Below are 26,951 nucleotides of genomic sequence, written 5' to 3'. Positions count from 1 at the left end.
TCTAATATAGTGGGGTCTAGCTTTAATGACATCATTCTCTCTAATATAGTGGGGTCTAGCTTTAATGACATCATTCTCTCTAATATAGTGGGGTCTAGCTTTAATGACATCATTCTCTAATATAGTGGGGTCTAGCTTTAATGACATCATTCTCTAATATAGTGGGGTCTAGCTTTAATGACATCATTCTCTAATATAGTGGGGTCTAGCTTTAATGACATCATTCTCTCTAATATAGTGGGGTCTAGCTTTAATGACATCATTCTCTAATATAGTGGGGTCTAGCTTTAATGACATCATTCTCTAATATAGTGGGGTCTAGCTTTAATGACATCATTCTCTAATATAGTGGGGTCTAGCTTTAATGACATCATTCTCTCTAATATAGTGGGGTCTAGCTTTAATGACATCATTCTCTAATATAGTGGGGTCTAGCTTTAATGACATCATTCTCTAATATAGTGGGGTCTAGCTTTAATGACATCATTCTCTAATATAGTGGGGTCTAGCTTTAATGACATCATTCTCTAATATAGTGGGGTCTAGCTTTAATGACATCATTCTCTAATATAGTGGGTCTAGCTTTAATGACATAATTCTCTCTTATATAGTGGTGTCTAGCTTTTATGACATCATTCTCTCTAATATAGTGGGGTCTAGCTTTAATGACATCATTCTCTAATATAGTGGGGTCTAGCTTTAATGACATCATTCTCTAATATAGTGGGGTCTAGCTTTAATGACATCATTCTCTAATATAGTGGGGTCTAGCTTTAATGACATCATTCTCTAATATAGTGGGGTCTAGCTTTAATGACATCATTCTCTAATATAGTGGGTCTAGCTTTAATGACATCATTCTCTAATATAGTGGGTCTAGCTTTAATGACATCATTCTCTAATATAGTGGGTCTAGCTTTAATGACATCATTCTCTAATATAGTGGGTCTAGCTATAATGACATCATTCTCTAATATAGTGGGGTCTAGCTTTAATGACATCATTCTCTAATATAGTGGGGTCTAGCTTTAATGACGTCATTCTCTAATATAGTGGGGTCTAGCTTTAATGACGTCATTCTCTAATATAGTGGGGTCTAGCTTTAATGACATCATTCTCTAATATAGTGGGGTCTAGCTTTAATGACATCATTCTCTAATATAGTGGGGTCTAGCTTTAATGACATCATTCTCTAATATAGTGGGGTCTAGCTTTAATGACATCATTCTCTAATATAGTGGGGTCTAGCTTTAATGACATCATTCTCTAATATAGTGGGGTCTAGCTTTAATGACATCATTCTCTAATATAGTGGGGTCTAGCTTTAATGACATCATTCTCTAATATAGTGGGGTCTAGCTTTAATGACATCATTCTCTAATATAGTGGGGTCTAGCTTTAATGACATCATTCTCTCTAATATAGTGGGGTCTAGCTTTAATGACATCATTCTCTCTAATATAGTGGGGTCTAGCTTTAATGACATCATTCTCTAATATAGTGGGGTCTAGCTTTAATGACATCATTCTCTAATATAGTGGGGTCTAGCTTTAATGACATCATTCTCTCTAATATAGTGGGGTCTAGCTTTAATGACGTCATTCTGTCTAATATAGTGGCGTCTGTTTTCCAAATAACGTTAAAATGATTTTGATTGGCAGCTGGAATATAACCTGAGGATGTCGACATGAAGCTGCACTCTCTTGTACAGCAGGTGGCGCTGTGCACCTTTAAGCTGTTTATAACCCGTTAATAATACAAGAGAAGCAGAAGAAGACGTGGTTTCCGGTTCTCTTCCTGGACATAATCGCCGCACTCACGGTAAGATTCACGGTCGCTGTCCCGCTGAGAGAGGACAGTCAGCAGAGTCAGAGCTTTGATGCTGACACTCAGAAAGGTCTAGAAACAGACTGAGACCTGCTGCTGACGGAGAATCCAGCACAGAGTCCCTGAAACTAGTCTGGAGAGTTCAGGAGGGCTTCCGGTCTGTAAAAAAGGCTGTTTTACTAAATAAAACCCTCCATTAGCTCCATGAGCAAACAAACACTCAGGGCAGATGCTGTAATATCCTGACACTATTGTTAAAGAGGAATTCTCCAAAGACAGATGTAAATAACCTTTAACCCCCTCAGACCACATCATTTAGTTAGTATCTGGGATGTTTCTGCTTTTTTAGGTGGAGCTGACCTGATAGAGAAATAACTTCACGTATCTCAACAACAGAAAAAGCTCCTCTGAGGACAGCGGCTCTATTTTACTGTAAATCACAGCAGAGACAGCATGAAACAGAGCAGACCTGTCTCTAAAGTATTTCATATTTTTATGCCTGCATAGATGAACATTTAAGGTTTACACTTAAAATGAAGTTTCTACTGAAATCTGGCTTTTTATTTTCAGTGTCCTTATATGACTGAAAGCACTTTAGAGATACATTTATTATTGTTATTATTATTATTATTTTGATTATTATGATTATTATTATTATAACTATTATTCTTAGTAAATTTTTGTCTCCATGTTTGTCACTATTGAAGCAAGAAGTTTAATGAGAAAATATAGAAATATAGATCTAATATATATATATACATATATATACATATATATATATATACATACATATATACATATATATACATACATATATATATATACATATATATATATATACATATATATATATATATGTATATATATATATATATGTGTGTGTGTATATATATATATATGTATATACATATATATATACATATATATATATATATACATATATACATATATATATATGTGTGTATATATATATATGTATATACATATATATGTGTGTGTGTATGTATATACATATATATATATACATATATATACATATATATATGTATATATATATATATACACACACACTCATTTTTAGATTTATAACCTCTCTTTGTAATTGATGGAACCATGAATTCTGCTCTCTAGCAGAAAATCCTGAAGGAGAGTGTCCGACCATCAGTTCATGACCTCAAGATCAAGATCACTTGGGTTCTGGATCAGGACCATGATCCCAAACACACCAGCAAGTCCACCTCTGACTGGACTAAAGACTAGATGAAGGTTCTGGAGTGGTCTAGTCAAAGTCTGGACTTGGATCTGACTCAGTATGGAGCTATTACTGTTGCAAAAGTATTTGCAAATGCATACAAAGATCTGCACACAAATCCACAAATACGTGCAAAGATTTGCAAATGTGTGCAAGCATAACAAACAGCGCGTCTATTTCCTGGCCTGAGAGATTAAATTCTTGATCAGTGCATAAAAGTTACCAGCAAAAAAACAAACAGGTAATAAGAAATAAATGTATAGAATTTATATTGTAATGTATTATATAGTGAAATTTGAACCAACAACTACGTAAATGAAATTCCCTGATATTGCCACTCAGCCACCTGATCAGCTGGATGAATATTGGATGCTTTCAGTGAATCAGCATCAGGACAGAATCTGAACATGCACGGGCGGGAGTAGATGACAGGTAGAGGGAGTCTTCACCAGTGGACAGAGTCATCACGCTGGCGCCATTTGTGCTGCAGGTGCAGGATCAGCACCACACTGGCAGAGCCAGGTGACTCTGAGGTCTCTAATTTCAGAGATGTTCTGGTGGCCACAGCAGAACTTTAGCTTTTACATTTTTATGTTGTGATTCCTTTGCTCACCGGACTGCAGAGTGATTTTCTATTTTTAGGGCAGCTGACGGAGCTATCGGCGTGATGTCAGAGCAAATGATCAAAATATTAAAATGACTGTTTAGTGCGAACTGTAATGGACTGAAATGAATATTTCGTCAGGCCGATCGTTTTAATCACACATTAAAGCAAATTTTCAAGTCCAATATGTTTCCTGGCCAGGTAATAAGAAATACATTTTCAGAACAGTGCAAGATTCAAGCCCAGGACTCTGTGAATGAAAGTCCGTGATGCTGCCACTCAGCCACTTGATCGACACATCCACCATCAGTGGAGTAATGTGATTTAGATGTCGGTCAGTACCATTTAGCTCCATGCCATGACAGTCTTTCCCTTCCCCTGTTATTTATATAAATAGAAATGTTACAGACCACTCTATCAATCTTATTGCTCATACAGCGTCACAATACAACACAATGAACCCCTGTCTTGTAGCGATGGCGATTCAACCACTGCTGTGACACGATTTTGGAGATAAGGAAGTCATTATTTCATTCACTCTTTCAATGAAAATATGAACAATAACAATAACAGTATAACATGATAAAATTTCTCCTTCCATACTGACGTTATATAGTGCCGCTACTACGTCTTAACTGCTGCTTCAGGCCTATGTGATGAGAAAGGCAGCCTTGCCTGTGAGTCTGCGCTGAGGGCAACAGACCCAGCCTTCACACTTACAGATCTCAGTGCACGCTTATGGATCTGAGTACAAATTGTGCACGGTACAAGTGTTGCAAAAGTCAGGTGTGTATGACAGCCAAGTGAGAGGCAGATTCTGAACCAAAATGAACTAAGTCCACAATTTCAAACTGGTCTACATATTAGCAGATTAGTGCATGCATTTGTGGATCTTTGTACAAATTTGCAAAACTTCGCACACATTTGCCGATCTGTACACACATTTGTGGATTTGTGCGCAGATCTTTGTACACATTTTTAAATACTTTTGCAACAATAATAACTCCATAACTGAGATGCTGTGACCTTAAACAGGAAGTTCATGCTGGAAAACCCTCCAATGAAAACTATTCTGCAGAGAAGAATGGGACAGCATTCCTCCACAGGGATGTTAGAGACTCACTGACAGTTATCACAGATGTTACCAGGGTTAGGGGGGAGGACTGATTCACAGAGGACCCGGTAGGTTTGGATGGATTTATCCTGAATAATGAAACCATCATTTAAACTCTCACTTTATTAACTCAGGTTATCTTTGTCTAAGATTAAAATTAGTTTGATGAAGTGAGACATTTAAGTGTGACAAAAATGCAGAGACAAAAACCATGTAGGGGTGAATACTTTCCACAGCACTGTAGTTCTTATCCTGATGTTAACCAAACATACAGTTTGTTCTCTGTACTGCATTCAAGGATTAGTTTGAAGGAAAAAGGGCAGAGCAGCAGGTTTTTAAGGCCAGCTAGGGAGTCAGACTTCCCCACTAACATGCCGTCTGCTTTATTTTCAGCTTGGCTTGGAGACTTAATGGCTTCCAGCTCAGAGGAGGATCTGTGCTGTCCGGTCTGTCACGATGTCTTCAGGGATCCTGTCGTGCTGTTATGTAGCCACAGCTTCTGTAAAGTCTGTGTGCAGAGCTGGTGGAGAGAGAAACCAACACGGGAGTGTCCCGTTTGTAAGAGACTTTCAAGGAAAAACCCACCGTGTAACCTGGTGTTAAAGAACCTGTGTGAGGCCTTTTTGCAGCAGAAAGTTTCAGAAGATCTCTGCCATCTGCACTCTGAGAAACTCAAACTCTTCTGTCTGGACCATCAGGAGCCAGTGTGCCTCATCTGCAGAGACTCAGAAAAACACACCAATCACAGATTCAGACCCATCGATGAAGCTGCTCGACAACAGAAGAAGATGCTTCAGGAAGCTCTGCAGCCCTTAAAGGAGAAGTTAAAGAGTTTAAATAAAGTTAAAGAGATGTTTGATCAAACTATGGCATTCATCATGGCCCAGGCCCAACGCACAGAGAAGCAGATTAAGGAGCAGTTTAAGAAGCTTCGTGAGTTTCTAACGGAGGAAGAGGAGGCCAGGCTGCGTGCACTGAGGGAGGAAGAGGAGCAGAAGAGTCAGAAGATGAAGGAGCAGATAGATGATCTGAGCGAGCAGATAACAGTTCTTTCACAAGAAGTCAAAGACACCGAGGATGAGCTGACCGCCGAAGACGTCTCATTCCTGAAATACTACAAGGACATAGTGGAAAGTGTCCAGGAGTGCCCCCTGCTGGAGGATCCACAGCTGCTCTCAGGAGTTCTGATAGACCAGGCCAAACACCTGGGCAACCTGAGCTTCAACGTCTGGATCAAGATGAAGGGTCTGGTCTCCTACACGCCTGTCATTCTAGACCCAAACACCGCTGGATGTTTCCTCATGTTGTCCAATGATCTGACCTCCATGACTGAAGACGACCTGCAGAAAGTTCCTGATAATCCAGAGCGGTTCGGTTATTCCTGGGCCGTCCTGGGCTCCAAGGGCTTTAACTCAGGGACTCACAGCTGGGACGTGGAGGTGGGAGACAGTGAGTACTGGATCCTGGGTATGTTTGAAGAGTCTGACCAGAGGAAGAAATACATAATGTCCAAAACATGGAGATTAATGTTCCATGAAGATGAATACTCAGTACGCTCACCATCAACTCCAGAAACTAAAGTCCCTGTGTCGCTGGTGATCGACAGGATCAGAGTGAGTCTGAACTGGGATGAAGGAAAGCTGTCGTTCTCTGACCCTGACACCGATGTGCAGATCCACACCTTCACTCACACTTTCACTAAGAGGATGTTTCCCTTCATTAGTACTGGGGATGAAATCAAGATTTTACCCAGGAAGATCTGTGTGGCTTTAAAACAGCCTTCCTTCTAGATATTTGTTGTTTTCCTCCAACTCACTTTAATCATCAAGTTCACCCTTTGTCAGTGCTCTGATTGGTCTACTGACCCACCAATCTGGGCCGAGTTTTTCGATGTGGTAGTGTAAACATGACCTTCATTTAACCAGCTTTAAAGGTGAGCTTGAGGTGTCTTAAAGGCCGGCCCAGACTACACAAATTCAGCCAGATTTAACCCATTAAAGCCCGAAAATACAAGTTATGGCCAGAAAATTAAAATTTGTTGGAATTGAAATATTTATTTAACTTTCTACTGAAATCCAAAAAATCAAAATTTCCATAAAATTTAACATACATATATTTTTATCTCATTTGACACATTAGGTGTTTTTGGTAACTGATAATCCACTTGAGGGCATTTTTATCATTTATCAGATTGTATTCAGAAGTTTTTTTAGTAATTTATGAACATAATGATTGGATAGAGGTATCATAAAAGTATGTATCAAATATGTGACAACAGGCTTTAAGGGGTTAAACCCGACTGCAACGTCAAAACTTGGGCCCAATTTACAGAGTCAGGAACAACTAACAGTCTTGTAGTGTGACATAATTAACGACGCGTCCAAGACGCCCCATGACCACGGTTCAACAAGACCAGCATGTCAGAGCTTTTCTCACATGGTCGTCTAGTTTGAATCCCTGACCTGACGTCAACGACGTGAATCCTGACGTCTAACAACAGAACATTTGCTCATTATCTTTAAATCATCATTTACTAGATTTACCACTTTTATCCCCTTTTATTCCCTAAACTGATGCATAAATTTTATTTGATTTTATTTACGTTTTCACATGCAGCCCTTAAGTTCTATCTGGAGGAGAGCCAGTCCATGTTGTCCTCCTTTTAATAAATCCGTAACTGTTATTCATAATCCAATCCATAATTGTTTGTTATTTTACTTTTTTACGAGCTAAAGACCGCTACAATCACTTAGCGCTCTGTGACCCCCCCCCCCCCGTCAACCTGTAAACTCGCACTCAGTCACGGACACGGTGGTGACGTCAGCATACGGTGAGCGGTCAGGATCACTCTTGTAGTGTGGCTAGGCTGTCGGCCAAGACAGGACAGGATTTTGGTTGGATAGTCTGACATGGTGCTGTCGTGAACGACCAAAAAATTTGTGTAGTCTGAGCTGGCCTGAAGGATCTCTTCCCCATAATCCAGAATATTTTTCATCCTTTTTCTAAACTAAAGGTTTATCATGAAAACAATCTTCTTTGCGTTTGACTCTCGATGGGTTCTAACCTCCCCGTTCTAACCTACGTATGCTGTCTGGATTTACTGCCATAATAAAGAGAATTATGCGTTACGATGGGGAAATCTTGATTCGCTCTGGCAAACACTCCAAACTCACCTTGTTACGATGTTGAAGGGACTAACTGAGGTCACAGTTTTCACCTCTGACTGGCTGGTGCTTTGCATTGTGAGACTAAAACAGCATGAATATTTCAGGATCAGTCTGATATTTGGGTGTTTGTGAGTACTGCGGATCCACATCCCTATGATCTGACCTAATCAGTACGTACAGCTCATAGAGGAGGAACCAATAATTGTCTTCGTTTAAAGTTAATGAACAAACCAGTGATTAACAGAAGCAGCAAAGATGGATCTGAGAATGTGAATAGTCTGTGGTTCTTGTTAAATCCAGCTGGAGTGGGTGTCCGGTTGAATAAAGCAGGTATTAACACTCCTGGGAGTGTGTGCATGTTTGATCTTTGATGTTGCACTAACACAGCAGAGTGAACTCACTCCTCATCACACCACAACAAACAGAGGAGTGTGTTTGAGCTTCCTCCTGCAGGAACACACACAGACGGAGAGATTAGCACGAGGAGGACAAACTCATTTTAGCTGTGAAACGGGTCATTTTAGGTGAAATCGTTCATAAACGACGTCAACATGTATGTAGTGGAAGTCCTGATACAGATAAATGTGAGGCTCTAACAGGAGGATCTGATAAAGTTTAGTTTATTTAAAACATCCTAATGTCTTTGAGCTGCAGGGGAACAGAAAGCCAACATCAGCTGTGTTTAGTAGAGTCAGCTTTAAACAAGGAATGAAGACTTAGGTAGCTCTGCTCTCAGTGTACAGGAAATAAACATGGAAGTAGTAGAAAGAATGAAATATGTTCACACTCTTGTGGATATTTCTAGTGAGTCTGTGGGCATGGATGGTATGATCGCAAGAATGCTGACTGGACAACATCATAGATATGACAGGATGTGGGCAGACTTACAGGAATAAGATTATTTATTATAAGAATTTAAGATGGTAGATTAGTGCCATGTTCATATGAGGTGAGGCATGTTAGCACAGAGAGCCTTCTTACAGTCTGACAGTGGATGGAGAAACAACATGAATGCGGTTAATAGATTAACTTATGTTAGGTAAATATGAGTCTAGGTATTATAGCGCAGTTATTTAAGTTACACTAAATAGATACACATACAGAAAATAAAGACCAAACAGAGACAACTTCAAGGCAAAAAAATGCAACAATTCTGACAGAAAGGGTCAAATAAAAGTGGAAAATGGTTAATGAGGTTAAAAAGTGGCACAAAGGAATAATCTTCCCTTTCAAAAATAACAGTCTGACTCTCTTCAGGTCCAAAATAAAGAAACTGAGTATCAGGACCCAGGCTGGTCCCAGAATAGTGATAAAACTCACTGATATCAGGAAATCACAGCTGGGGAGGGGACCTGGGTTTATCAGGGTCCAGTCTCTGGATTTATCAGGGTCCAGTCTCTGGATTTATCAGGGTCCAGTCTTTGGATTTATCAGGGTCCAGTCTCTGGATTTATCAGGGTCCAGTCTCTGGATTTATCAGGGTCCAGTCTCTGGATTTATCAGGGTCCAGTCTCTGGATTTATCAGGGTCCATTCTCTGGGTTTATCAGGGTCCAGTCTCTGGATTTATCAGGGTCCATTCTCTAGGTTTATCAGGGTCCAGTCTCTGGATTTATCAGGGTCCATTCTCTGGATTTATCAGGGTCCAGTCTCTGGGTTTATCAGGGTCCATTCTCTGGGTTTATCAGGGTCCAGTCTCTGGGTTTATCAGGGTCCAGTCTCTGGTTTATCAGGGTCTGGTCTCTGGTTTATCAGGGTCCAGCTTCTGGTTTATCAGGGTCCAGTCTCTGATTTATCAGGGTCCCTTCTCTGGTTTATCAGGGTCCAGTCTCTGGGTTTATCAGGGTCCATTCTCTGGATTTATCAGGGTCCAGTCTCTGGGTCTATCAGGGTCCATTGTCTGGGTTTATCAGGGTCCAGTTTCTGGTTTATCAGGGTCCAGTCTCTGGTTTATCAGGGTCCAGTCTCTGGGTTTATCAGGGTCCATTCTCTGGGTTTATCAGGGTCCAGTCTCTGGGTTTATCAGGGTCCATTCTCTGGGTTTATCAGGGTCCATTCTCTGGGTTTATCAGGGTCCATTCTCTGGGTTTATCAGGGTCCATTCTCTGGGTTTATCAGGGTCCATTCTCTGGGTTTATCAGGGTCCATTCTCTGGGTTTATCAGGGTCCATTCTCTGGGTTTATCAGGGTCCATTCTCTGGGTTCATCAGGGTCCAGTCTCTGGGTTCATCAGGGTCCATTCTCTGTCCTAACCCTGTGGGTGGGGCTTGAGTGCAGGTGTGCATGTGAGAAACAGTGATGATATTTGACGTTAGCAGGGCTAAAGTGCTTTTTAAATGACAAGTCTTTTAATGACTCGCTAAGTCACTTATTTTTACTCAACTATGAAGACATGCAGAGTTTGAATGAACAACATGATCAGCATGGTATCAGCTGCAGACAGGTAGATCTGAGCTGATAAATATTGATCGGTATCAGCTGCAGACAGGTAGATCTGAGCTGATAAATATTGATCGGTATCAGCTGCAGACAGGTAGATCTGAGCTGATAAATATTGATCGGTATCAGCTGCAGACAGGTAGATCTGAGCTGATAAATATTGATCGGTATCAGCAGATCGCTGTATTTCAGCTGACCTTTCCAGTCAGCTGTAGGAAGAAGTTAGAGGGGTGGTAGTGAGGCTGGCAGACGGCGGTCTGCTGAAGTCTTTGTTCATCCTTGAACTTTCAACAAGAGGACTGACGTTTCACGTCTAAACTACAATGACTTTGATGATATTCTGATGACTCAGCAGAATTACAGCGACTATGTTTTTAATCTAGACGTCTGAGTGTGTAGGAAGTTATTTCCCACCATCAGCTGTTGATCAGTCACGTGACCTCTTCCTGGTAATGACTATTCAAAACCAGAGAAACATTCCAACATGATGAATCTTCCCCTGAGTTTGTTTAAGGAGAGCGTTCTCTCTGCTCTGACCTGAATTTAGGGCCGTCCCACTGGTGTCAGTGTAGAGGACACCACAGCGGCCTGATCAGCTGATCCTGATATCTGATGAAAGGAAATGTTGGTGTTTAAGGTTTTGGCACATTTTTTTTAAAGAATTGCCAGAAATGTTGAAAACTTCTTGTGTTTCTTTTCTTCAGATAGTCTAATAGTAGGGGGGGCATGGTCAGCCTGTCAGGTCCATCAAGTTGACCACGCCTGGGAAGAACAGCATATAAGGACACGTCACAGCGGTCAGCTGAGGCTTCAGAGGAAGACTGCAGATGACAATGGAAACATGTCAAGGTAAAAAAAAAAACAAACATCTCCTACTATTAGACTGTCTGAGGAAAAGAAACACAAGAAAAATTTCCAGAATAAGAAGACAACATGAATTTGCTGGATTTACAACGTTGGAAACTCTTTATTATAAGAAGGACCATCTCTGTGGTGGACCTCATGGATCTATACTGGGACTCTTGTTTTTCTCATCACACCTTCTTTCTAACACAAATGGGAAAGAAATGCAAACTGGTTTTAACAAAACAGTTACCTGGTTTAGAGCAATGTGAATACTGGTTCCCAAGGAGAAGGAGTCCTCTAATCTGAGCCAGTTTGGTACCATCTAAGTCCTGGACGAGGAGGAGATGACTGTCTTTAGAATCATGGCAGAGGTGATCCAGATATCTAGAAATGAACAGAATGAAAGACACAACAGTTCATGTAAATGTGACTACGAGTAAAAACAGGAGTCAGTGATCGTTGAATCTCATAAACCATATTTGATCCACAACAGAACAGAAACAACAGATCAGAGTTAAACAGAGACATTTTAACATTTATAGAAATATTAGCTCATTCTGAATCTGATGGCAGCAACACTTCTCAGAAAAGTAGGGACAGGTCTATGTTTACCATGGTGTAGCATCTCCTCTTCCTTAACAACAGTCTGAAGTGAGGAGAGCAGCTGATGGAGAGGAATTTTGTTCCATTCTTGTTTGCTGTAGGATTCTATCTGGGTCTTCTTTGCTGGATTTTTCTTTTCTGATGCTGATTCTGTGATTTCCAAAAATAATTTTGAATGTGGTTTCCTCTGACCACAGAACAGTTTTCCATGTTTCCTCTGACCACAGAACAGTTTTCCATGTTTCCTCTGACCACAGAATAGTTTTCCATGTTTCCTCAGTTCATGTTAAATGAGTTTTGGTCCAGAGAAGACGGACCACGGTGTTTCTGGATCCTGGTCACATATGGCTTCTTCTCTCCATGATCAGCTTTAACTGTCATTGGTGGATGGCACGGCCAACTGTGTTGACAGACGATGATTTCTGGAATGTTCCTGAGCCCATGCAGGGATTTCACTACAGAATCATGCCTGTTTTTAATGCAGTAGTAGTAGTAGTAGTGGTAGGAGACTCAAAGTCTTCACTGTTTTACATTGAGGAACATTTTTCTGAAACTGTTCCACTATTTTAGACTCAGTTTCTCACAGATTGTTGAACCTCTGTCCACCTTTACTTCTGAGAGACTCTGCCTCTATAAAATGCTGCTTTTATACCCAGTCATGTGACTGATGTGTTGATAATTAACCTCATTAGTGTTAAAATGCTTCTCCAGCTGTTCTGATGTGTTGAAGAGATGAGGGCCTTGTACCAGTGTTTGCCGGGGCCTCCATATCACTAAATGAGCCCTAATTAGCTAATCAGCTCATTTATATTCAGAGATATCTGGTTATTAAAGATGTTCTCTGGGGTTGTCTGAGGCTCCTGTAAAGTCTCTTCATTCATAAACGGTTTGATGGACTGTAGGTCACCCTCAGACAGAGGCTCATGTTACTGTGAGTGTGTAAACAGTGATCAGTGTGTGTTGTGTGATGAGAGGCTGACAGGAAGGGTGTGTGAGCGCTTATGTCTTTCATCTGAAATACAGGATTTAAGCAGAGGAAACTGCAAACACTCATTTTTATCTGAGCATGCTCTTTGATGTTTCAGCACCGAGTCCATGACAAACATCACATACACTGAAACACACATGAAAACACACACAAATACACACTGAAACACACATTAAAGCACACACCGACACACACACTGAAACACAGGTGTACAGCTCTGATGGACTAGCATGTGAACCCCGGAGAGGGAGCGTCAGCAGGAAACGTCAAAGATCGAATATTTCACCTTCTTCTTTGTCGTTGATCAATAATTTAATCATTTAGTGTTAGAGCGATGGGACACGACTTGGCGTCAGTCCGTTTCTCTCCTTACCTCACAACCCGTCACACACCTGGAGGGGCGGAGCTTGAGCGTGTAAGAGCAGGTAAGTCTTCAGTGTTTGAGCAGACTCAGAGGAGGACAGCAGCAGCAGCAGCATCCAGACGAGGTGAGACTAAGATCATGCCTTCTCAGACACTGAAAACACAGTGGAGGAATATCATCATGATCTAGGCTCAGATAGATATACACACGTTACTGCAGGTTCACATACATGTTACTGCATGTTCACATACATGCTAATACATGTTCACATACATGTTAATGCATGTTCGCATAAATGTTAATGCATGTTCACATACATGTTAATACATGTTCACATAAATGTTAATGCATGTTCACATAAATGTTAATACATGTTCACATACATATTAATACATGTTCACATAAATGTTAATACATGTTCACATACATGTTAATACATGTTCACATAAATGTTAATGCATGTTCACATAAATGTTAATACATGTTCACATACATATTAATACGTTCACATACATGTTAATACATGTTCACATACATATTAATACATGTTCACATACATGTTAATGCATGTTCACATAAATGTTAATACATGTTCACATACATGTTAATACATGTTCACATACATATCAATGCATTTTCACATACATGTTAATACACATTTACATACATGTTAATGCAGGTTCACATACATGTTAGTACATGTTCACATACATGTTAATACATGTTCACATACATGTTAATACATGTTCACATACATGTTAAAACATGTTCACATAAATGTTAATGCATGTTCACATAAATGTTAATACATGTCCACATACATGTTACTGCAGGTTCACATACATGTTTATACATGTTCACATAAATGTTAATGCATGTTCACATGCATGTTCACATACATGTTAATACATGTTCACATACATGTCAATGCATGTTCATATACATGTTAATACATGTTCACATACATGTTAATACATGTTCACATACATGTTAATACATGTTCACATAAATGTTAATGCCTGTTCTCATAAATGTTAATGCACGTTCACATGCATGTTCACATAAATGTTAATGCATGTTCACATAAATGTTAATGCATGTTCACATAAATGTTAATACATGTTCACATAAATGTTAATACATGTTCACATACATGTTAAAACATGTTCACATACATGTTAATACATGTTCACATAAATGTTAATGCATGTTCACATAAATGTTAATACATGTTCACATAAATGTAAATGCATGTTCACATAAATGTTAATGCATGTTCACATACATGTTAATGCATGTTCACATACATCTCAATGCATGTTCACATAAAAGTTAAAACATGTTCACATAAATGTTAATGTATGTTCACATACATGTTTTTACATGTTCACATAAATGTAAATGCATGTTCACATACATGTTAATGCATGTTCACATAAATGTTAATGCATGTTCTCATACATGTTCACATAAATGTTAAGGCATGGTCACATACATGTTAATGCATGTTCACATACATGTTAAAACATGTTCACATACATGTTAATACATGTTCACATAAATGTTAATACATGTTCACATAAATGTTAATGTATGTTCACATACATGTTAATACATGTTCACATAATGTTAATGCATGTTCACATACATGTTAATGCATATTCACATACATGTCAATGCATGTTCACATACATATTAAAACATGTTCACATAAATGTTAATGTATGTTCACATACATGTTAATACATGTTCACATAAATGTTAATGTATGTTCACATACATGTTATTACATGTTCACATAAATGTAAATGCATGTTCACATACAGGTTAAAACATGTTCACATAGATGTTAATGCATGTTCACATACATGTTCACTTAAAAGTTAATGCATGTTCACATACATGTTAATGCATGTTCACATACATGTTAATGCATGTTCATATACATGTTCACTTAAAAGTTAATGCATGTTCACATACATGTTCACATAAATGTTAATGCATGTTCATATACATGTTAATGTATGTTCACATACATGTTAAAACATGTTCACATAAATGTTAATGCATGTTCACATAAATGTTAATGCATGGTCACCTACATGATAATGTAAGTATGAGACCATAATGCATGGGGCCTGGTTCTAGACTCTGGGGCCTGATTCTAGACTCTAGCTGGAGCCTTGTTCTAGACTCTGGGGGCTGGTACTAGACTCTGGGGGCCTGGTTATAGACCCTAGCTGGAGCCTGTTTGTAGACCATGGGGCCTGGTACTAGACTCTTGGGCCTGGTTCTAAACTCTGGGGCCTGGTATTAGACTCTGGGGCCTGGTTATAGACTCTGGGGTCTGGTATTAGCCTCTGGGGCCTGGTTTTAGACTGTAGCTGGAGCCTGGTTCTGGAGTCTGGGGCCTGGTTCTAGACTCTGGGGCCTGGTATTAGACTCTGGGACCTGGTTATAGACTCTGGGGTCTGGTATTAGACTCTGGGGCCTGGTTTTAGACTGTAGCTGGAGCCTGGTTCTAGACTCTGGGGCCTGATTCTTGACCCTGGGTTCTATTTCTAGACTCTAGCCGGAGCCTGGTTCTAGACGATGCAGCCTGGTTCTACACTGTGGGGCCTGGTTTTAGACTCTGGGGTCTTGTACTAGACTCTGGGGCCTGGTACTAGACTCTGGGGCCTTGTCCTAGACTCTTGAGCCTGGTTCTAGACTCTGGGGCCTGTTTCTAGACTCTGGGGCCTGGTTCTAGACTCCCGGGCTCTGGTTCTAGACTCTGGAGCCTGGTTTTAGACTCTAGCTGGAGCCTGGTTCTAGACTCTGGAGCCTGGTACTAGACTCTGGGGCCTCGTCCTAGACTCTTGAGTCTGGTTCTAGACTCTGGGGCCTGGTATTAGACTCTGGATCCTGGTTCTAGACTTTGGGGCCTGGTTCTAGACTCTGGGGCCTGGTATTAGACTCTGGGGCCTGGTCCTAGACTCTTGGGCCTGTTTGTAGACCCTGGGGCCTGGTTCTAGACTCTGGGGCCTGGTTCTAGACCCTTGGTCCTGGTTCTAGTCTCTGGGGCCTGGTTCTAGACTATAGCTGGAGCCTGGTTCTAGAATCTGGGGCCTGGTTCTAGACTCTGGGGCCTGATTCTAGACCCTTGGGCCTGGTTCTAAACTCTGGGGTCTGGTTCTAGACTCTAGCTGGAGCCTGGTTCTAGACTCTGGAGCCTGGTTCTAGACTCTTGGGCCTGGTTCTAGACTCTGGGGCCTGGTATCAGACTCTGGGGCCTGGTTCTAGACGCTGGATCCTGGTTCTAGACTCTGGGGCCTGGTTCTAGACTCTGGGGCCTGGTATTAGACTCTGGGGCCTGGTCCTAGACTCTGGGGCCTGGTATCAGACTCTGGGGCCTGGTATTAGACTCTGGATCCTGGTTCTAGACTCTGGGGCCTGGTTCTAGACTCTGGGGCCTGGTTCTAGTCTCTGGGGCCTGGTTCTAGACTATAGCTGGAGCCTGGTTCTAGAATCTGGGGCCTGGTTCTAGACTCTGGGGCCTGATTCTAGACCCTTGGGCCTGGTTCTAAACTCTGGGACTGGTTCTAGACTCTAGCTGGAGCCTGGTTCTAGACCCTGGAGCCTGGTTCTAGACTCTTGGGCCTGGTTCTAGACTCTGGGGACTTGTACTAGACTCTGGGGCCTGGTATTAGACTCTGGGGCCTCGTCCTAGACTCTTGGACCTGGTTCCAGACTCTGGGGCCTGGTATTAGACTCTGGGGCCTCTTCCTAGACTCTTTGGCCTGGTTCTAGACGCTGGGGCCTGGTATTAGACTCTGGGGCCTGGTATTAGACTCTAGCTGGAGCCTGGTTCTAGACTCTGGAGCCTGGTACTAGACTCTGGGGCCTCGTCCTAGACTCTTGGGCCTGGTTCTAGACTCTGGGGCCTGGTATTAGACTCTGGGGCCTCGTCCTAGACTCTTGGGCCTGGTTCTAGACTCTGGGGCCTGGTATTAGACTCTGGGGCCTGGTATTAGACTCTGGATCCTGGTTCTAGACTCTGGGGCTTGGTACTAGACTCTGGGGCCTGGTTCTAGACTCTTGGGCCTGGTTCTAGACTCTAGCTGGAGCCTGGTTCTAGACTCTAGCTGGAGCCTGGTTCTAGACTCTGGGGACTGGTATTAGACTCTGGGCCCCCACTCTTGGGCCTGTTTCTAGACCCTGGAGCCTGGTTCTAGACTCTGGGGCCTGGTTCTAGACTCTGGGGCCTCATCCTAGACTCTTGGGCCTGGTTCTAGACTCTGGGGCCTGGTATTAGACTCTGGGGCCTCGTCCTAGACTCTTGGGCCTGGTTCTAGACTCTTGGGCCTGGTTCTAGACTCTGGGGCCTGGTATTAGACTCTGGGGCCTCGTCCTAGACTCTTGGGCCTGGTTCTAGACTCTGGGGCCTGGTATTAGACTCTAGCTGGAACCTGCTTCTAGACCCTGGAGCCTGGTTCTAGACTCTGGGGCCTTGTCCTAGACTCTTGGGCCTGTTTGTAGACCCTGGAGCCTGGTTCTAGACTCTAGCTGGAGCCTGGTTCTAGACTCTGGGGCCTGGTATTAGACTCTGGGGCCTCGTCCTCGACTCTTGTGCCTGTTTCTAGACCCTGGAGCCTGGTTCTAGACTCTGGGGCCTCATCCTAGACTCTTGGGCCTGGTTCTAGACTCTGGGGCCTGGTATTAGACTCTGGGGCCTCGTCCTAGACTCTTGGGCCTGGTTCTAGACTCTGGGGCCTGGTATTAGACTCTGGAGCCTGGTATTAGACTCTGGATCCTGGTTCCAGACTCTAGCTGGAGCCTGGTTCTAGACTCTGGGGCCTGGTTCTAGACTCTAGCTGGAACCTGGTTTTAGACCCTGGAGCCTGGTTCTAGACTCTGGGGCCTTGTCCTAGACTCTTGGGCCTGTTTGTAGACCCTGGAGCCTGGTTCTAGACTCTTAGGCCTGGTTCTAGACTCTGGGGGCCTGGTTCTAGACCCTAGCTGGAGTCTGGTTTTAGACTCTGGGGCCTTGTCCTAGACTCTTGGGCCTGGTTCTAGACTCTGGGGCCTGGTTCTAGACTCTGGGGCCTGGTTCTAGACTCTAGCTGGAGCCTGGTTCTAGACCCTGGAGACTGGTTCTAGACTCTGGGGCCTGGTATTACACTCTGGGGACCTGTACTAAACTCTGGAGCCTGGTTCTAGACTCTGGGGCCTCGTCCTAAACTCTTGGGCCTGGTGCTAGACTCTTGGGCCTGGTCCTCGACTCTTGGGCCTGTTTCTAGACTTTGGGGCCTGGTTCTAGACTCTGGGGCCTGGTATTAGACTCTGGGGCCTGGTCCTAGACTCTGGGGCCTGGTTCCAGACCCTGGGTCCTGGTTCTAGTCTCTGGGGCCTGGTTCTAGACTATAGCTGGAGCCTGGTTCTAGAATCTGGGGCCTAGTTCTAGACTCTGGGGCCTGATTCTAGACCCTTGGGCCTGGTTCTAAACTCTGGGACTGGTTCTAGACTCTAGCTGGAGCCTGGTTCTAGACTCTTGGGCCTGGTTCTAGACTCTGGGGACTTGTATTAGACTCTGGGGCCTGGTTCTAGACTCTGGGGCCTCGTCGTAGACTCTTGGGCCTGGTTCCAGACTCTGGGGCCTGGTATTAGACTCTGGGGCCTCTTCCTAGACTCTTTGGCCTGGTTCTAGACGCTGGGGCCTGGTATTAGACTCTGGGGCCTGGTATTAGACTCTAGCTGGAGCCTGGTTCTAGACTCTGGGGCCTCGTCCTAGACTCTTGGGTCTGGTTCTAGACTCTGGGGCCTGGTATTAGACTCTGGGGCCTCGTCCTAGACTCTTGGGCCTGGTTCTAGACTCTGGGGCCTGGTATTAGACTCTGGGGCCTGGTATTAGACTCTGGATCCTGGTTCTAGACTCTGGGGCTTGGTACTAGACTCTGGGGCCTGGTTCTAGACTCTTGGGCCTGGTTCTAGACTCTAGCTGGAGCCTGGTTCTAGACTCTAGCTGGAGCCTGGTTCTAGACTCTGGGGCCTGGTATTACACTCTGGGGCCTCGTCCTCGACTCTTGGGCCTGTTTCTAGACCCTGGAGCCTGGTTCTAGACTCTGGGGCCTGGTTCTAGACTCTGGGGCCTCATCCTAGACTCTTGGGCCTGGTTCTAGACTCTGGGGCCTGGTATTAGACTCTGGGGCCTCGTCCTAGACTCTTGGGCCTGGTTCTAGACTCTGGGGCCTGGTATTAGACTCTGGAGCCTGGTATTAGACTCTGGATCCTGCTTCTAGACTCTAGCTGGAGCCTGGTTCTAGACTCTGGGACCCGGTTCTAGACTCTAGCTGGAACCTGGTTCTAGACCCTGGAGCCTGGTTCTAGACTCTAGCTGGAGCCTGGTTCTAGACTCTGGGGCCTGGTATTAGACTCTGGGGCCTCGTCCTCGACTCTTGTGCCTGTTTCTAGACTCTGGGGCCTGGTATTAGACTCTGGGGCCTCGTCCTAGACTCTTGGGCCTGGTTTTAGACTCTGGGGCCTGGTATTAGACTCTGGGGCCTGGTATTAGACTCTGGATCCTGGCTCTAGACTCTGGGGCTTGGTACTAGACTCTGGGGCCTGGTATTAGACTCTGGGGCCTCGTCCTAGACTCTGGGGCCTGGTTCTAGACTCTGGGGCCTGGTATTAGACTCTGGAGCCTGGTATTAGACTCTGGATCCTGCTTCTAGACTCTGGGGCCTGGTATTAGACTCTGGAGCCTGGTATTAGACTCTGGATCCTGCTTCTAGACTCTAGCTGGAACCTGGTTCTAGACCCTGGAGCCTGGTTCTAGACTCTGGGGCCTTGTCCTAGACTCTTGGGCCTGTTTGTAGACCCTGGAGCCTGGTTCTAGACTCTAGCTGGAGCCTGGTTCTAGACTCTGGGGCCTGGTATTAGACTCTGGGGCCTCGTCCTCGACTCTTGTGCCTGTTTCTAGACCCTGGAGCCTGGTTCTAGACTCTGGGGCCTCATCCTAGACTCTTGGGCCTGGTTCTAGACTCTGGGGCCTGGTATTAGACTCTGGGGCCTCGTCCTAGACTCTTGGGCCTGGTTCTAGACTCTGGGGCCTGGTATTAGACTCTGGAGCCTGGTATTAGACTCTGGATCCTGGTTCCAGACTCTATGTGGAGCCTGGTTCTAGACTCTGGGGCCTGGTTCTAGACTCTAGCTGGAACCTGGTTTTAGACCCTGGAGCCTGGTTCTAGACTCTGGGGCCTTGTCCTAGACTCTTGGGCCTGTTTGTAGACCCTGGAGCCTGGTTCTAGACTCTTAGGCCTGGTTCTAGACTCTGGGGCCTGGTTCTAGACCCAAGCTGGAGACTGGTTTTAGACTCTGGGGCCTTGTCCTAGACTCTTGGGCCTGTTTCTAGACTCTGGGGCCTGGTTCTAGACTCTGGGGCCTGGTTCTAGACTCTAGCTGGAGCCTGTTTGTAGACCCTGGAGCCTGGTTCTAGACTCTGGGGCCTGGTATTACACTCTGGGGACTTGTACTAAACTCTGGAGCCTGGTTCTAGACTCTGGGGCCTCGTCCTAAACTCTTGGGCCTGGTTCTAGACTCTTGGGCCTGGTCCTCGACTCTTGGGCCTGTTTCTAGACCCTGGAGCCTTGTTCTAGACTCTGGGGCCTGTTTCTAGACTCTGGGGCCTCGTCCTCGTTTTTTGGGCCTGTTTCTAGGCCCTGGAGCCTTGTTCTAGACTCTGGGGCCTCGTCCTCTACTCTTGAGCCTGTTTCTAGACCCTGGAGCCTTGTTCTAGACTCTGGGGCCTGGTATTAGACTCTGGGGCCTCCTCCTCGACTCTTGGGCCTTTTTCTAGACCCTGGAGCCTGGTTCTAGACTCTGGGGCCTGGCATTAGACTTCGGGGCCTCGTCCTCGACCCTTAGGCCTGTTTCTAGACCCTGGAGCCTGGTTCTAGACTCTGGGGCCTGGTATTAGACTCTGGGGCCTAGTATTAGACTCTAGCTGGAGCCTGGTTCTAGACTCTGGGGCCTCGTCCTAGACTCTTGGGTCTGGTTCTAGACTCTGGGGCCTGGTATTAGACTCTGGGGCCTCGTCCTAGACTCTTGGGCCTGGTTCTAGACTCTGGGGCCTGGTATTAGACTCTGGGGCCTGGTATTAGACTCTGGATCCTGGTTCTAGACTCTGGGGCTTGGTACTAGACTCTGGGGCCTGGTTCTAGACTCTTGGGCCTGGTTCTAGACTCTAGCTGGAGCCTGGTTCTAGACTCTAGCTGGAGCCTGGTTCTAGACTCTGGGGACTGGTATTAGACTCTGGGGCCTCGTCCTCGACTCTTGGGCCTGTTTCTAGACCCTGGAGCCTGGTTCTAGACTCTGGGGCCTCATCCTAGACTCTTGGGCCTGGTTCTAGACTCTGGGACCTGGTATTAGACTCTGGGGCCTCGTCCTAGACTCTTGGGCCTGGTTCTAGACTCTTGGGCCTGGTATTAGACTCTGGAGCCTGGTATTAGACTCTGGATCCTGCTTCTAGACTCTAGCTGGAGCCTGGTTCTAGACTCTGGGACCCGGTTCTAGACTCTAGCTGGAACCTGGTTCTAGACCCTGGAGCCTGGTTCTAGACTCTGGGGCCTTGTCCTAGACTCTTGGGCCTGTTTGTAGACCCTGGAGCCTGGTTCTAGACTCTAGCTGGAGCCTGGTTCTAGACTCTGGGGCCTGGTATTAGACTCTGGGGCCTCGTCCTCGACTCTTGTGCCTGTTTCTAGACTCTGGGGCCTGGTATTAGACTCTGGGACCTCGTCCTAGACTCTTGGGCCTGGTTCTAGACTCTGGGGCCTGGTATTAGACTTTGGGGCCTGGTATTAGACTCTGGATCCTGGTTCTAGACTCTGGGGCTCGGTACTAGACTCTGGGGCCTGGTATTAGACTCTGGGGCCTCGTCCTAGACTCTTGGGCCTGGTTCTAGACTCTGGGGCCTGGTATTAGACTCTGGAGCCTGGTATTAGACTCTGGATCCTGCTTCTAGACTCTGGGGCCTGGTATTAGACTCTGGAGCCTGGTATTAGACTCTGGATCCTGCTTCTAGACTCTAGCTGGAGCCTGGTTCTAGACCCCGGGACCCGGTTCTAGACTCTAGCTGGAACCTGGTTCTAGACCCTGGAGCCTGGTTCTAGACTCTAGCTGGAGCCTGGTTCTAGACTCTGGGGCCTCGTCCTCGACTCTTGTGCCTGTTTCTAGACCCTGGAGCCTGGTTCTAGACTCTGGGGCCTCATCCTAGACTCTTGGGCCTTGTTCTAGACTCTGGGGCCTGGTATTAGACTCTGGGGCCTCGTCCTAGACTCTTGGGCCTGGTTCTAGACTCTGGGGCCTGGTATTAGACTCTGGAGCCTGGTATTAGACTCTGGATCCTGGTTCCAGACTCTATGTGGAGCCTGGTTCTAGACTCTGGGGCCTGGTTCTAGACTCTAGCTGGAACCTGGTTTTAGACCCTGGAGCCTGGTTCTAGACTCTGGGGCCTTGTCCTAGACTCTTGGGCCTGTTTGTAGACCCTGGAGCCTGGTTCTAGACTCTTAGGCCTGGTTCTAGACTCTGGGGGCCTGGTTCTAGACCCTAGCTGGAGTCTGGTTTTAGACTCTGGGGCCTTGTCCTAGACTCTTGGGCCTGTTTCTAGACTCTGGGGCCTGGTTCTAGACTCTGGGGCCTGGTTCTAGACTCTAGCTGGAGCCTGTTTGTAGACCCTGGAGCCTGGTTCTAGACTCTGGGGCCTGGTATTACACTCTGGGGACTTGTACTAAACTCTGGAGCCTGGTTCTAGACTCTGGGGCCTCGTCCTAAACTCTTGGGCCTGGTTCTAGACTCTTGGGCCTGGTCCTCGACTCTTGGGCCTGTTTCTAGACCCTGGAGCCTTGTTCTAGACTCTGGGGCCTGTTTCTAGACTCTGGGGCCTCGTCCTCGTTTTTTGGGCCTGTTTCTAGGCCCTGGAGCCTTGTTCTAGACTCTGGGGCCTCGTCCTCTACTCTTGAGCCTGTTTCTAGACCCTGGAGCCTTGTTCTAGACTCTGGGGCCTGGTATTAGACTCTGGGGCCTCCTCCTCGACTCTTGGGCCTTTTTCTAGACCCTGGAGCCTGGTTCTAGACTCTGGGGCCTGGCATTAGACTTCGGGGCCTCGTCCTCGACCCTTAGGCCTGTTTCTAGACCCTGGAGCCTGGTTCTAGACTCTGGGGCCTGGTATTAGACTCCGGGGCCTCGTCCTCGACTCTTGGGCCTGTTTCCAGAGCCTGGAGCCTGGTTCTAGACTCTGGGGCGTGGTATTAGACTCCGGGGCCTCGTCCTCGACTCTTGGGCCTTTTTCTAGACCCTGGAGCCTGGTTCTAGACTCTGGGGCCTGGTATTAGACTTCGGGGCCTCGTCCTCGACTCTTGGGCCTGTTTCTAGACCCTGGGGCCTGGTTCTAGACTCTGGGGCCTGGTATTAGACTCTTGGGCCTGTTTCTAGACCCTGGAGCCTGGTTCTAGACTCTGGGGCGTGGTATTAGACTTCGGGGCCTCGTCCTCGACTCTTGGGCCTGTTTCTAGACCCTGGAGCCTGGTTCTAGACTCTGGGGTCTCCAGGCGGCTGAACTGGCCCATGAATCATTCTGTGGTTTAAAGTGAACTCCAGTGTTTATCTGAGATGTTGTAGAAGGTCGTCATTCCTGGTCTTCTCCTTTTTTGTCTCAGCAGATGTCTTGGGTCTGACCATGACCCTCCACTGAACTCTCTCTAGTCCTTTAGGCGTCCCGGGTCACATGATGTCTTACCTCAGCTTCAGTCTGTCTCCCCCTGCTGGTCACCACGAGGACAGCGGTGCCCCTCAGCGCTCTCTGTCCTCCTCCGTCCCCTTTCTCTTCTACCCGTCAACCATGGACCCCTACAAGAGCCCTCTGAGGGGCCCCGGGCTCCTGCCCTACCTGTCCCCGTTCCACCACCACGGCCCCTTCAGCATGTACGACTGTCCCTTCGAGCCGGCGTTCATCCAGAAGCGAAACGAGCGTGAGCGTCAGAGGGTTCGATGTGTGAACCAGGGCTACGCCAAGCTGAGGGACCACCTGCCGGGTCAGAGCGCAGACAAGAGGCTGAGCAAGGTGGAGACCCTAAGGGCCGCCATCAGGTACATCAAGTACCTGCAGGGCCTGGTGGAGCTGGAGAACAGTGGAGGGGAGTCTACGTCACCTAGACCGGACTGTGGAGGAGAGACTGAGGGGGTCACGTGTTGAGCAACCTGGAACTGAAACTCAGAGAAGTGTAGGAGAAAAACACCTTACATAACTAGAAGGAAACCATCCTTAGCACTTTGTTTCTATTAAAGTTTGACTTTTTCACACGGCTGGTGTCTGTTGGTCTTTAAAACTAAATCAAAATATCTAAAGTACAAATATCAGGAGACCAGAAACAAGGGAAAGGGACAGCACATGAGGCTGGAGGAGAATAAACTCCACTGATGAATTTCAAATAATGATGGAGAAAAGCTGTTGAATGTATGAATGAATGAATGAATCATTTTCATGTCTGGTCATTTACATGATCCATCCCAGAGACAGTGAATATTCCAGAATCAGAAAAGTAGCATAATTCCCAACAAGACATTTATATTCAACAGAAATGATCAAACCTCTAACAGTCTGATTCATTTATCTGTTATGGCTCTTCTTTTCCTGTCCCATCTTTAACGAGATCGTTAGAGCAAAGACATTATCAGAAAGATAAATCATTACAGTTCTGTCCCCCAAACAAATAAAGTCCAGACCAGGATCCTGAACTTTTCAGAACAATGTTTCCTGTAGATCCTGGGTTAGGGTTAGGACAGCTTCAGTGTTTAGTGGTAAAATTCCACACCTCAGCTGTGCAGAGAGGGATCTAAGGCTTTCTGGTAAATTATATTCTACGTATTTGTCACATTCGTGATCCTTAAAGAGCTCACACCTTTGGCTTCTGCAGGATCTGATTTGGTCCACTTACCCCTTTTCTCTGGTCTAAACTGTCCTAAACTCACACCGGTTATATTTCAATAATTGTCCTTGTGTCCATACTCTGGAAGTAAATAAATATTTCAGATGCCCACTCACCACTGACAGATAAATCCCCCCAAAAACTGGCCACCCTGTTGGCTGGTAGCCTCACAAACCTGTTCCACGGACTCACCTCATTTGGCCGGGTACCCCGTGTCCCCATGAGCAGCCAGGACTGGGGCGTTCTTATGTAGGCCTGAGAAGAACCAGACGGCACGGTTGTGGATGTTTTCACTCTTCTGGAATCTTTTATAACCCCACATTCCTGAAACATCATCTAAAATAGGACACACGTGTTTGACAGACGTAGAGTAGCCCAAACCTGAGTGGTTTAGGTTTACTGATAGCGCCCTCTAGTGCTCTACTACTGAACCCACCAGATCTGAGGAACCATGAAAGAAAGACATACTCATCAAGAAAAAGACAGAGATATTTATATTCATCAGTAAACTCGATTTGTTTGTCCCCCACAAAAAACTGAAGTTACTCCTTTCTCTCCTGGTTTATGAAAATTCTAAGTCTCCATTTCTCTCCACTCGTGCTTGATCATGCTTGTACATCATCCTCATTTTCTGACGGTAAAATAATGTCTGTGCAGAGAAGAATGTTAACACCTCCTCTCCCAAGCTGCTTTACCTCTCTATCTAGATCATTAACAAAGATAGCCAATGATCACCGCTCTTAACCCAGAGGGTGATGGGAACCCTCCTGGAAAGAGATCATTGAACACACGCCACAGCTGAAGCACAGAGAGATTAACCTTTAACCCCAATCTGGACAAGTTTAAATCTTAAAAATCATGGTTGAAAATAAAACAGGAAAATGTGTGCTAATGATCTGTGGATGCCATCTACATGCCGGCTCTTCATCACAGCCATTCTTCTCCTCTTCTAAAATCCGTTTCCTACTCTGTGATCTCAGACACAGGACAGAGATATCTGACAGCACTAACCATAAAGGCCACTTTTTACAGCTTTTCACCCTCTATATGAAATTCATCCATGAAACCAAAACAGTGGTTTAATGTTTAGATCAGTCAGAAAGTTTTCAGACCCTTTCCTTCATGTCATGTTTCAGCCTGTTACAGTTTTTAAAAAATCATTTTTATTCTCATTAATCTACACTCAGTATTCAGAAAGTAAAAACTGAATTTTAGAAATGTTTGTAAATTTATTAAAAATAAAAAACTAAAGTATCCCATTAAGACTCTTCAGTTCTGTGTGAAAATATTTAGTTTTCACTCTGAGAGGATTCCGTCTCTCCATGTAGCCCTGATCAGTGAGACCAGGTCTAAAAGAGTCCTGGTTGGTCCAGACTTCTTCACGTGAGAATTCTGGAGGCCACGGTTCTCTTGGGAACCTTCAGAGCAGCAGAAATGTCTCTGCAGCTCCTCTGAGGAGAAAATATGGCACAACAGAGACATTACCAAGAACTGGACGTTCCTCCAAAACGGATGAAAAGACGAGAAGGAACTGGTCAGGGAGGCTGCCAAGAGGAGCTGCAGGAATCAACGTCTTCCTCATATGTCTGGGCTGTGGGGTTAGGGAGGCAGACAGAAGCCTGATATTACCAAGAAAAACATCCTAGCCCGCCTACATCCCAAACACACGTGGGAAAAGGAGTCATGGTCCGATGAAACTAAGGTTGAACTTTATGGCCATAATTCCAAAAAGTATATTTGGGACAATCACAAAAGAACAGCATAGCTACAAAGAAGCATGGTGGGGGC

At 45.1% G+C, this 26,951-nt stretch overlaps 1 protein-coding gene across 1 annotated transcript; it reads left to right on the top strand.

The window, feature by feature from the left end:
- Positions 1-1,779: 1,779 nt before the first annotated feature.
- LOC121507190 (E3 ubiquitin-protein ligase TRIM35-like) lies at positions 1,780-6,900 on the top strand. The gene is made up of 2 exons (XM_041783392.1): positions 1,780-1,821; positions 5,191-6,900. Exon 2 carries the CDS (start codon positions 5,208-5,210, stop codon positions 6,585-6,587), a length of 1,380 nt encoding a protein of 459 aa, XP_041639326.1. The 5' UTR covers positions 1,780-1,821; positions 5,191-5,207; the 3' UTR covers positions 6,588-6,900.
- Positions 6,901-26,951: the final 20,051 nt, after the last annotated feature.

The sequence above is a fragment of the Cheilinus undulatus genome, linkage group 3 (genome assembly GCF_018320785.1).
Source record: "Cheilinus undulatus linkage group 3, ASM1832078v1, whole genome shotgun sequence".
Lineage (NCBI taxonomy): Eukaryota > Metazoa > Chordata > Actinopteri > Labriformes > Labridae > Cheilinus > Cheilinus undulatus.
The sequence above is the reverse complement of the archived record's forward strand: the minus strand, read 5'-3'. Positions and strand labels throughout refer to the sequence as shown.